General features: G+C 42.5%; 1 protein-coding gene across 1 annotated transcript in view; it reads left to right on the top strand.

The window, feature by feature from the left end:
• The window catches only part of ATP6V1B2 (ATPase, H+ transporting, lysosomal 56/58kDa, V1 subunit B2), a 22,634-nt gene extending 15,966 nt beyond the window's left edge, over positions 1 to 6,668 (top strand). The window contains exons 11-14 of the mRNA XM_006778307.2: positions 1,757 to 1,839; positions 3,494 to 3,598; positions 4,326 to 4,455; positions 6,394 to 6,668. Coding sequence (XP_006778370.1) covers positions 1,757 to 1,839; positions 3,494 to 3,598; positions 4,326 to 4,455; positions 6,394 to 6,533 — 458 coding nt within the window. The 3' untranslated portion in view covers positions 6,534 to 6,668. The remainder of the gene's footprint in view (positions 1 to 1,756; positions 1,840 to 3,493; positions 3,599 to 4,325; positions 4,456 to 6,393) is intronic.
• Positions 6,669 to 13,397: the final 6,729 nt, after the last annotated feature.

Genomic DNA, 13,397 nt, shown 5'->3' with positions numbered 1-13,397 from the left:
CCTAATGGTAAGTTTTTTAGTCTAATTAGGTATTTTCTTATGTTTGTGCACAAATAATTTAAGGTGGCTTAAGTGTCAAAAGCACAAATAGTAAATGCCACAGACTTTAGAGACAGGTGATCACCACCAAAGGCTGATTAAAACTTAGTTTCCTTTACTCTGTGTGAAAGCACACAGTGCAATGCCTGTCTCGTGTGTGCTCAGGGTGGCTCCTGGGGCAAAGACTTTCCACCTTTAGTCCTTTTCTCTGTTTTTAAAAGGCACTTCTGGGGGAAGATATTTTCAGAAACAGTGAAACTCACTATATTAAGGACTGTTCTAAGTGCTTTATAAATGTTGACTAATTTGATTCTCATAGCAGCTTTGAGGTAGATTCTCTAACCTGAGGCACAGGGAGGTAAGTGATCTGTCAGAGTTGGGAAGTGAGAGCCTTAGGACCCAGGCGGTCTGAATTCACAAATAAGTTTCATGAAAATTATTTGTTCCAAGAAAGTAGCTACAAATTACTTCATGTAATTTAGCAGACTTAGAAATGTCTTGACTTGTGTGACCTTTTTGGTGCTCCCTGCATCATGTCACTTTACTTGTCTAGGGTCTCTATATTTCCCATGTTCAAGTAGTTTATGAGCTAGGAATAGTCTCTCAGTATACATCCCATTGGCAATCTCTGCAAGGGATCTTTGTGTTCAAATGGAATATTTTTTTTTAATATTTTAGGGAGAGATCACATAACTAGGAGAAGTAATACTTTTTTTAAAATATATTTTTATTGATTTCCGACAGGAAGGGAGAGGGATAGAGAGATAGAAACATCAATGATGAGAGAGAATCATTGATTGGCTACCTCCTGCACATCCCACACTGGGGATCGAGCCCATAACCTGGGCATATGCCCTGACTGGGAATTGAACCATGACCTCCTGGTTCATAAGTCAACACTCAACCACTGAGCCATGCCGGCCAGACAGAGAAATAGTATTTTTTATGAATGCAGCTAATTTACCTCATGTGCCAACACATAATTAACTATGCTGCAACCAAATAAGTTAAACTGTTCATTATGGTAACCTCCAGCCACATTTGGCTATTTAAGTTTTAAAGTTTGATATTAGATAAATTTGAAAACCATAAAGTTTTTCAGTTACATTAGCCACAATATTTTTGGTGCTTAATAGCTACATTTGGCTAGTGGCTATCATATAGTACAGCATACATACAGAACTTTCCAATCATCACAGAAAATTATTTTATACTAGAGGTCTGGCGCATGAAATTTGTGCACGGGTAGGGTCCCTAGGCCTGGCCTGCGATCAGGGCCAATCTTCCCCAGCTGTGTGTGGGGCGACTGGCAGGGCAATTGGGGACCCGGCGCCTCCTGTGTCCCCCACCACCCACCTCCAGTTCCTGGTTCCCCATCTGGCAATCGGAGCCTGTCAGCCGGGGAGTTGGGGGACCAAAAGGTTGTCCAACAGGCCCCCATTGGGCTATCAGGGTCTACAGGCTAGGGGCAGCTCCTGCGTTGAGCGTCTGCCCCCTGGTGGTCAGTGTGTGTCATAGCCAACCAGTTGTTTTGTTGTCAGGTCGATTTGCATATTATGCTTTTAGATAGATAGATAGATAGATAGATAGATAGATAGATAGATAGATAGATAGCAAGCACAGTTTTAGGCAGTGCTGTAGGTACTGCAGATTGACATGCTGTGGGTTTGTTTATATGAGATGACACTTTTAACTAACATCAGATGTCTTCTTGTAGATATCACTCACCCCATCCCTGATTTGACTGGATATATCACAGAGGGGCAGATCTATGTGGACAGACAGCTACACAACAGACAGGTATTTGACATTTGAGTGGTGCAGTAAAGCTTACAAATCTACTTTTCAGTTACTCTTTAGTGACTTGGACTTTGCTCTTGGGAATTTTTTTTTTTTTTAGAAAATAACACCTTAAATTGATTTTGACATGGCTGTAAACTTGTCATTTCTATGTACAACAGATTCTCGAATAGCATTTGTTTAATGTCATTTTGTTCTAAAGTTGATGAGATGCTGTAGGAACTTAACTCTTGTTTGTATCAATCAGCCTATGGGAAAACTAGTTTCATTATATGTCACTTTACTTCAAATCAAAGAACCCATCAATGACATTAAGAGGATTGACTACAATATCCTGGTGTGGCTAATTTCCACTTTTTCTTTATTGTGCTTTATAATGGAGTCAGTTGTCTTAAAGAATGTTTTTGGGTATTCTATTCCATAATGGTATAATCTACCAATCATATTAATAATACAAAAACAGATTTTTTTTATTGAGTTATAATTTATTAGTTTTAAGTATACCACATAATGATTCAGTATATGTACATATTGCAAAATGATCACCAAAATAAGTCCAGTTACCATCCATCATCATAGTTAAAAATTATTTTTCTTCTGATGAGAATTTTGAAGATCCACTCTCCTACCTACTTTCAAATATAATACAGTGCAGGCTTTTTGTTTGTTTTTTTTGTGTGTGTGTTTTTTTTTTAAATCCTCACCCAAGGATATTTTTCCATTGATTTTTAGAGTGAAAGAGAGAGAGAAAGACAGAAATATTAATGTGAGAGAAACACATCAATTGGTTGCCTCCTGCATGTGACCAACCAGGGCCCAGGCAAGGGAGGAGCCTGCAACCGAGGTATCTGCCCTTGACCGGAATCAAACCCAGGACCCTTTGGTCCTCAGGCTGATACTCTAGCTACTGAACCAAACTGGCTAGGGCTACAGTGCAGTTTTATTAACTGTATTCACTATGCTGTACATTACATCCCTGTGACTTGTTCATTTTATAACGAGATTTGTACCTTTGACCCCCTTCATCTATTTTGTCCGCCCACCCCGATTCCCCGCCTCAGGCAACCACCAGTCTGTTCTCTATTGAAGTACTGATGGGGTGGTCATAATAATCTGGCCACTCAGTGTATTCATGAGCTTGGGGAAGTGGGGGGCGGGGTTTGTTTTTAGATTCCACATGTAAGTCAGATCATATGGTACTTACCTTTTCCGTTTGACTTATTTCACTTAGCATAATTACCCCTCAAGATCAATCCATGTCAAAAAGACAAGATTTCATTCTATTTTTATGGCTGAATAACCAAAAACAAATTTTTGATGGTTCTGTACTAGATCAGCTTTTAGGTGGAATTATTGTTAGTCTTACTATTTTGTATGTGATTTTGAGTCAGAGTTCAGAAGACCACTTAGGCAGATATTGAAAAGTCAGTTTTTCAATATAATCTTGTACTGTTATATAGGTTTTTGGATTTGATTCTCAAAAGAAATATTATGCCATAAAGAGTTTCATACCAGGAAAACATGTTAAAATTCACCTAGGAAACAACTGCAGCAGTTTTATGTAATTTAAGGGATAATAACAAGTTTCCAAATGCTACTTACTACAAGTACAGCTTGAATTTTGTACTAATTTTTCCCCTCCATTCTACCCAAGATTTACCCGCCTATTAATGTGCTGCCCTCATTATCACGGTTAATGAAGTCTGCTATTGGGGAAGGTATGACCAGAAAGGATCATGCTGATGTGTCTAACCAGCTGGTATGTATATCTTCTTAATGATGGCGCTTAAAGAAGTAAATGCCTTTCTTAATCTATTCTTTCTGCTGTCTTATACCTCCTGTCTTTATCCCATATCACTTTTCTTTTCCCCATCCATATAGAATTTTAGTATAGGCTTCATATGTAATATAAAAACATTCATTAGAACCAAGCAGTCTCTTTTTCATAAGGATGGATGCTGGTAACGAAGATTAAAAATCATATGCTTGAAACACTTTCTAGTGCTATACAAAGTAGCTTCTAAATAAAAAACTAAGCCATAAGGCGGTTTTAAATTTTTATTAGTAATCATAATAATAATTATGGAGTATTCCTGAAAGGATTCTTTAACTTTCCTAAAGTAGAAATGGTACACCTCATAGCACAGATGTTTTTCTTGAGTAGAACTTCAAGATGGATTACTCCATGGTATGAGTTCTGATTTTCAAATATTCTATAAAGTGTAAGCTCATTGAGACATCGAGGAAGTGTATTTTTGTAGCAGTGTCTATTGCATGCCTGAAGGTTCCTGTCCGGGTGAGACCGCTTTCTAATAAGGTCCTCTGATACTTTCATGGGTTTTATTTATGTGAATTGTGTTTGTAAGTAACGTGAAATTCCTTCTGTGTTCTCTTACGAAGACAGCTAAAGCAATACACTTACACAGTCCAGATTATCATTAACATTTATACAATCTTATGTCTGCGTGTGAACCTTCTCTCTGTAGTATGCGTGCTATGCTATTGGTAAGGACGTACAAGCCATGAAAGCCGTGGTGGGAGAGGAAGCCCTTACCTCGGATGACCTTCTGTACCTGGAGTTCCTGCAGAAGTTTGAGAGGAACTTCATCGCTCAGGGTGAGAGGCCTCTTTTCTCACAAATACCAACAGCCTCATGGATAGTTTTGAAGACCCCTTTCCCAGTTTGAGAGATTTTACATTGGGATCTACATAATTTTTCTTCTGATTAGAGAAGAGGGTCTTTCAACTCTGTTGTGTCTTTGTACTTAGTGCTTTGGGTCCTTCCCCTCTGCCTTCCACTCTATTATCCAGTTATTTAGCTCCCCCTTTATTTTCTCCCTTCCTTACAACTGGCTTCTATTACACACCTCCTTCCTCCTACCCTCTCTGCAGCCATCTTCGCTAGCTTTGGGGGTTTGGGACTTCTCTGACCCATCTGTTTTCATCTCCTTTTTTTGATATATCTTTCTGCTTCTTAATTGTTTATATTCCCAGAGGCGTCGTTGCCTGTGCTTCCCTCCCTTCTTCCTCCTCCCCTGCAAAGCTTTGGCTTGTTCCCTATGCATTGACGGAATTGCTATGTATGATCCTTACCCCCTTTCTGAAGCCCTAATCGCACATCTTCACCTGGGACACCTTACTTATGCCACCACCCCTGAGGCTCAGCCTGGTTAGAACCAAAGTTTTTTTTTGTTTTTTTTTAAATATATTTTATTGATTTTTCACAGAGAGGAAGGGAGAGAGATAGAGAGTTAGAAACATCGATGAGAGAGAAACATCGATCAGCCGCCTCCTGCACATCTCCCACTGGAGATGTGCCCGCAACCCAGGTACATGCCCTTGACCGGAATCGAACCTGGGACCCCTCAGTCCGCAGGCCGACGCTCTATCCACTGAGCCAAACCGGTTTCGGCTAGAACCAAAGTTTTTACCCAACTGACCACCTGCCTAGCCATTCCCTGTTCAGTTTCTGTCTGCCTCGGCATGACTATTGTCCTGGTTACTCAGACTCAGTAATTGGGCATTGTCCTGGGTGATGTCGAAACTACTGACCTCTGACCACTCTTTGAGTGGGACCACACTTTGAGTCTTAAGACCTAGTCCACACCTTTGGTTTCATCGTTCCTGGTTGCAAAATGCCAGCTTTTTCCATTTCCCTGATCCCTTCTATACTATTGCCAGAGTAAATTTTACTGATTGTCCCTCTACTAAAAAGTTCAGAATGGTTTTCATTTCATAGCCTATGTAGTGGAGGGTTTTCAAGCTGCTTGGCTTGGTTTCTCCTGCCAGTCCTGCTAACGCTGCTAATACTCTTCCTGACCTCAGTGGTACTTAGAACAGATGTGTTCATTTTGGAATAACGCATAAAGCTATGCACTAGGATTTGTACACTTTTTTATTTATGTGTTAAGTTTTTTATTGACATTAAAATCTCCAAAATATATGAGTTTTTTAATGGATACCTTAATACCTTAAAAATTAGAGATGAAGTTCTTCTGGTAGAGTAAAGAATCCAGAACTTCAGCCACTCTGGTTTCTTAGTTACGAAATGAGATTTATTTGCATAAGGTTGATTTCTGCTATTAAAAAGAGTATCAACAACAATTTTGAAAACCATTGACCTATTCAAGTACTCAATTGGCCTTTCTAAGTATCTGTCAAATTCAGCCTCTGTTCCTGGGAAACTTTTTCTCACTCCTCTGGACACAACACTGAGTTTGGTTTCCATTGTCCAAAGTATTTAGGTCCCCACCCAATTGTCAAGAAAATTCCCCTTCTCTGCCCTCCCCTTCTCCCCTCCACACACACACTAGACTGCCTGCCTGCTGTCTCTAGCCCTTGAGCCTCTTTCCTCTGATTCAAGATGGTGCTTATTGTCTGTGGCCTCATTTCCACATTCAGTCCCATCCAGTCTGGGGAGACCTAACTGCTCTGTGTCTCTTCTTTTTTATACTTCATGCTTCCAGTGCTGGTCATATAACAGAATACATCCTGAATAACCTGGTAAGTTGGAAGTAGTTTGCCTTTATTCATCCAATCTCAATTTTTTATAAGGTCCTTATGAAAACCGCACTGTCTATGAGACTTTGGACATTGGCTGGCAGCTGCTCCGGATTTTCCCCAAAGAAATGCTGAAGAGAATCCCTCAGAGCACCCTGAGCGAGTTCTACCCTCGGGACTCCGCAAAGCACTAGCTGCCGTCTCATCATTGGCTCAGTACCCTTGTGTAATACTGGTTCCGTTTATTGATTCCTTTCGCACTTGCCCATCCCCACTTTTGTGTTGGAGTTTACCGTGTTACCCTGTAATTAAAAACAAAGAATAGGTGACATATTGTGCCAGTGTTGCAATGTCTTAAACTGCTAACAGACTTTAAAATATTCCCTGCTCAGAAAACTTGGATCTTCAATGCTTTGTTTAAAGTAGCTGCAGGGATGGAGGCGAAGTTTTCTTACTCATGTGTATTTGTAAATAGTGGGATAGTTGCCTAATAATGTCCTCATTATCTGAGTCTCTCAGACCTTCCTTCTCCACCTCTTGAGAGTATCACTATCTGAAGCTATGATGCTTTGATCTCCAAATTGGGCAGGATCAGGACTACAAGAAGCCTCTGCTTAGAAGAGCCTGAGCTCTCTCCTGAGCATTTGTGTTTGGATTGTGGTGTACCACTAGGTCTGTGCTGCTGTTCTAAGCAGATGGTTTTTACTGTCCACCTGCTCGTTCCTATTTAATGAATAGATTAGAAAAGGAGTTGGGACTCCTGTGTGTTCATGTGCTCCTCCCTCTGAGGACATGGTGTGGGAGAAAGCTCTCCTGTGTAGGGACATGTTAAACTGTTAGAGAGCAGCCTTTGGAAAACCCCTGTTTGGTCCTGCTTTCTGACCTATCTCTGCCTCTTCAGGGTAATCTTGTGGCACAAGTGATAGCATTTAAAAGCTTTAGCCTTTTAACTCCTGCTTTTTCCTCTGCTGTGAGCCTGAGCTGTCTTCTATGCACTCCGCCTTGTCCACTGTGTGGTCTCTGTGTTCTTTGTTAGTTGGATGCAATAGCAACTTCTCTGTGCATTCCATCTTTCAAGTTGTGTAAAGTTCACTTTTTTCTCAGAGGATGTATGTGGGAGAGGCAGCATGATTATATTTTAATGTAGAAAATGTGACATCTGGATATAAAATGAAAATAAATATTAAATTAAATGGAAGTGACTGAAAGTGACTTTGTGTCTTCAAATCAGAAAAATGGTGTCAATAAGCAAATATATATAATAATACACCTCTTTGATTCACAGTTTAGAACATCATGCCCAACCCCTTGAGTTATAAGGAGCATGGCCCAGGTTTTGTACTCTCTGTTTCTCAGGCTGCCCTGGTCAAGCTCTTTTCAGTAATATCTCTTCCAACATGCTGTAGTTTGATCTAATGCTGAGAGTTGCTACAGGTGTTCCTTGGAGTTGTTTCAGACATTTTCAGGACCTCTAGAACCCATCTGCCATAAATGAAAGTGGGTGATAAATAGAAAATGAAATACATATTTAAACAAGTCAAAGCATGCTTCAAATAAAATTTTAAGTAGATGTCCAGTATATCAAGAAAACACGCTGGTTGCAGCACCAGGGTGTGGCATCATGGGGACATCCTGTTTCTCATCTTCAGCAAGGCAGTTGTAGGAGACGGAGAGGAAAGGGCTTGGTCATGGCCAAAATTGGCCAGGCCGTGTTCTAATCCTGGGGCTGCCACTAACTGCATGGCCTTGCTTAGTAATTTGACAAGTTTGAGTCTGTCTGCCTATGTTCCTTATAGGGTTTTTCCAAGGACTAGAGCTTTTGTCTGTGGAACACCAGAACAGCATCTGGTCCATGGTAGGTGCTCAGAATAGGCTGCTACTATTAACAAACCTTTATTAGGCAGATTGACTTATTACTCTTACATAGTATTTAGGATTAGTTGGTTAAGTAGTGTACTAAATAATTGGTTATGTTTTAGTGAAAACACTTTCTTAGTGTACCTTTTTATAATCAGTGATTAAAGCTAATTAAAGGACCCATTAAATTATGCTTTAACTAGAGGCCCGATGGGGTCCCTCAGTCTGGCGGGTGATCGGGCCAGAGGGTTGGTGGGGCGGGCAGGCGGGCGGCTGGTCCAGGAGAGGGACAGCGGGAGGTTGGCTGTGGGAACACACTGACCACCAGAGGGCAGCTCCTGTGTTGAGCATCTGCCCCCTGGTGGTCAGTGCATGTCATAGCAACCGGTGGACTGGTCATTTGGTTGCTTAGGCTTTTATATGTATATAGATATGAATCCTCACTGTGATCAAATATTTTAAAAAAATTTCAGTTGGCTTAAAGTATTTGGGAGGAGAAAAAATATCTTCAAAGTTCTGGCTAACAGCATGACTCATGAACCATGTATTGTTGGCAGTTGACTGTCACTTCAGTTTGTGAGATTCCCTGTAAATAAAAAAAATGTTTTAAGACTAATGTAGTAAATGCCTCACTAGGATGTTTCATTTTTAGCAAGTGTGGACAGTATAAGGTGTCTGAGGTCAACAAAACAGTGTCTGCTTTTGGAATTTTCCATTATACTGATAAGGGAAAGTGAGCTTAATCTAGTATTAGGGGCCAACAGAGAATAGTTCCCCACACTAAACTGAAAATACCATTTAGAGACAACAAAAACTTAGCAAGCCAGTTCCTGAAGGAGAATTATGTTTTGTGGGAAACCTAAGTACAAAGAAATGGGTGTTAAATATGAAAGTTATATGATGCTATATATAGAGAACTCTAAAGATTCCACCAAAAAAACTACTAGAACTGATAATGAATTCAGTAAAGTAGCAGAATACAAAATAAATATTCAGAAATCAGCGCATTTTTATATGCCAATAACGATCTATCAGATAAATTAAAAGTTCCATTTATAACTGCATCAAAAACAATAAAATACCTAGGAATACATTTAACCAAGGAGGTAAAAGACCTGTACTCGGAAAATTATAATACATTCGAGGGAGAAATTGAAGATAAAAGTAAATGGAAGCATATTACCGTGCTCACGGATAGGAAGAATTAATGTAAAAATGTCTGTACTACCCAAAGTAACGTGTAAGTTCAAAGCAATCCCTATCAAAATACCAATGGCATTTTTCACAGAACTAGAACAAATAATCCTGTAATATTTTGGAACCATAAATGATTCTGGAGACAGCAACTTTGAGAAAGAAGTTAATCTTTATCCTCTGTTTCCTTGACTCTTCATTAAAGTGTCTTGAAAATTCATAACACAGAAAATGAAAGTCATGTTCCTCACTCAGCTACCGTGACTTCATTCCAAACCATTTTCCAGTTTGGTGTTGAACGTGGACCTGCCTAGCACTCAAACCATGTGGTGTCCTCAGCTGCCCCCTCCTCATATGAAACCCTGCTGTGGCAACAGTGAGCTGGTGACCGATATTGAGAAACTGAGACATCTCTGCCAGTGACTCATCTAAGTCACAGGGCTTTATATTGTCAGCAAGAATGGCAAGACCTGTCTGGGAAACTTGGTAAATGTTTTCAGGCACCTGAGCAACCTAGGAATTGTTGTTCCCTCCCTGATCAGCCCCACACAGTTCCTTTTTAAGAGAAAAGAAAAACCTCTGCCTGTGGCAGTCCCTGAGGTGGAAGGCACAGATAAGTAAGATATGGGCCTGGCCAGACTCCTCTGTGGGTGAGTGAGGGTCCCTAGGCGAGGCTAGAACACAGGCCTTGGCTGTGAATGGCCGCTGCAAGTACTACACATAGGACGGACCACTTTTCCTGAAGGATCTCATCTCCAAACTCCAGAGCTTTGCATAAATGTAAGAAATTTGTGACTTGTTCAAAGTGACATAAGGAATGGCAGAACATGAGCTGGAACCTAGGCCTTTAAGCCTGGTCTAGTGCTCTTTCTATAATATTGTGTTAATATCCAAGTTTACTCCGTGACTCGAAACAGGCAGGCGCAAATTCCAACCACTATGGAAACCAGACTTTTATGTTGTGGGTAAAAGTCCAGTCTTTTATGGGACATAATGATGTTGTGAATGTAAACAAAAGACCCTGGTGGGCTAGGGTCAAGAATTGCAGAGATCCCACTAAAAAGTGAAGATGTGGGGGGAAGGAAAGATAGGGTTGCATGTAGACAATAGCCTCAGAAAGGATCTTGATTGCTTTCTAAGCAGTTGTATTCTTCATTTCCACGAGGGGGCAGCAGCTCCTGGGCAGCCTTGCATAGGCTGTACATAGCGCAGTAATGGTGATAGGCAATTTTCACTGGCGGCAGCAGCAGGGAGGTCACAGTTCACGGAATCAAACAGTGGCGGGGTTTTGTTCTGTCTTTTTGAGCTACATTAGCTTGGGATCTATAAGGGAACATGCTCTAATAAAAATACACCAAAGCAAGCAAAAACTGGTGCGAAGAGCCCCGTGGAATCAGGAGATCTGGGATAGAAGGATCAAGCAGATCCTTTGGTCAAACTCCTGATAACTAAAAGCCCTTTTAAGATTTGAAACGGTGATGCCCAGCTTCCAGTGCATGTGGAGCTGCCTCAGGAGGCGTCCACTCCAGGGATGGGCCTTTGGTGCTCGGAATGTTCACCAGAGGTAAATCTTGCCTCTGTGACGCCACGCAGTGCTGTCCTTGGCCTGTTTCCCAGGGCTCTTCCAGGCAATAACCCTCCACTGCATCGATGATAATTGCCAGCTTTTCTAAGACTTCCGTCTAATTATTCCTAGTTCCCCCAACCATCCCTCATTGATGAAATGATTCACCCCTTCAATAAGTGGATAGGATTAAGACCCAGATCCATCCTTGTAGAGCAGGCATCTTTACATTTTTGTTCTTAGAATCAAGTTCTCTGGAACTGAGGTCATGAAAACCTTGAACATGGTCTTCAGGACCGACTTTCTTGGAGGCCAGGCCTCTGAGTCCAGCTTGGGTACTGGGAACCTCTGCTCTGCACTGAGACGTCCTGTTCTCTGGTTCTGTTGTACTTCCCCCGGGACCTACTGTTCAGTAGCGCTCATGTGTAACCTAGCACCAGGGAAGTTTCACTAATGGTTTACTTAATAGATACTCATTGTTCTGATAAGACTCAGAAAGTACAGATAAGCACAAAAAAATAAGGATTCCATAACCCTACCACTCAGAGGAAACAACATTTTGTTGTATAGAATCCCTTAACAGTCATGGCTTTGCCCACCTATCTTATAAAGCCAAGCCCAAAGCAATTATGGCTTCTTTCTCCCGTAGACCATGTAGAGACGTTAACGGGAGTCATGTCAAGAAGAGAGATGTGTAAGCTATAAACTCTTAGTGCATACACTAGAAAACCGTGGGCTATGTGGTTCAATCTGAGTGGTGTCAGAGTTAACACAGCTCGTGTAATAAAAGTAATTTCAAAATAAAGTTCTTTTGTTTGGATTTCTTAAACTGCAATGAAGGGCACCATGGTCCCCTGGAAGAAATCTAAAGACCCTATCGTCTCATCAGTCCACTACTCTCATCTCAGCTGCTTGGCTCAAAGCCTTCGCGAGGGTGGAGGAATCCCATTTTTCATTATGCTTTTTTCTGCTCTTCCTCCCCTTCCCATCATGAGACCTCAGGACTGGAATGGGGAGGCTGAGCCCTGAGGAAGTGTGAGAAGGAGACCAGGCTGATGTGTGAGCCAAGCTAGAGGCCTCCCCTCGCCCTCACTGGAAGGGAGGGGCAGGGTAAAGGCTGAAACACGTGTGCTTATTTCTGGGCCAGCTCAGGAAGTAGAGCCCTAAATGCTTTGACAACTTGTGAAAATACCAGGCAGTTACTTGTGTGTTTGCCAAGGATTCTGAAAGCTACAGTCATGAGTGTAAAGATGTTTTAAGCCAACAAAGGCTGGCCTGAAGAAATTGCATCGCAGGCTCAGGCACCATGCCACAGTTTACAGGAAAGTCTGCTTTGACAGGTCAGGACCTGAAGCCCCAAGGTGCCCTGGGCCAGTGCAGATCATGCAGGAACATGGCTACTACCGTGTGGGTTTTGTTCTCACTAGCAGCTTTATTGAGATACTAGAGGCCCGGTGCACAAAATTCATGCACTGGGGGTGGGGGGAGGGCAGAGATGTCCCTCAGCGCAGCCTGCACCTTCTCCAATCTGGGACCCCTTGAGGGGATGTCTGACTGCCGGTTTAGGCCCGATCCCACAATCGGCAGTTGGACATTTCTCACAATCTGGGACTGCTGGCTCCCAACTGCTTGCCTGCCTGCCTGCCTGCCTGATCAACCCTAACCACGCCCCTGCCAGCCTGATCGACAACTAACTGCTCCCCTGACAGCCTGATCGCTCCCAACTGCCCTCCCCTGCCAGCTGGATTGCCCTCAACTCCTTCCCCTGCCGGCCCGATGCCCTCCTCTGCAGGCCTGGTCGCCCCTAACTGTCCCCCAACTGTCCTCCCCTCAGGCCCCCAACTGTCCTCCCCTGCCGGCCATCTTGTGGCAGCCATCTTTGTGCAAGGGTGTGATGGGTCAATTTGCATATCACCTCTTTATTATATAGAATAACTCACCTACCATACAAGTCATCCATTTAAAATGTGCTATTTAACGTTTTTGTATAGTCACAGTTGTGCAATCACCACAGTTTTATAACATTTTGATATTCCTTCCCCCCTGCCAAAATCCTGTACCCCAATTTCCCCCAACCCTATCAGTCCTAGGAAACCACTAGCCTATCTGTCCCTATGGATTTGCCAATTCTGAACATTTCATATAAATGGAATTATAATATACCAGAGCCCTGGTGCACCAGTGGGGTCCCTCAGCCTGGCCTGTGGGATTGGGTCAAAACCAGCTCTCTGACATCCTCGGGAGGTCCTGGATTGTGAGAGGGCGTAGGCCAGGCTGAGGGACCCCACAGGTGCATGATCGGGACTGGGGAGAGACATGGGAGGTTGGCCAGCTGGGAGGGACTGCAGGAGGGCTCCAGGGCATGTCTGGCCCTTCTAGTCCAGCCCTGATCAGCTGGACCCCCCCAGCAGCAAGCTAACCTACTGGTTGGAGCATCTGCCCC

This window comes from Myotis davidii, unplaced genomic scaffold (assembly GCF_000327345.1).
Source record: "Myotis davidii unplaced genomic scaffold, ASM32734v1 scaffold448, whole genome shotgun sequence".
Lineage (NCBI taxonomy): Eukaryota > Metazoa > Chordata > Mammalia > Chiroptera > Vespertilionidae > Myotis > Myotis davidii.
This window is presented reverse-complemented; position numbering and strand designations above follow the sequence as displayed.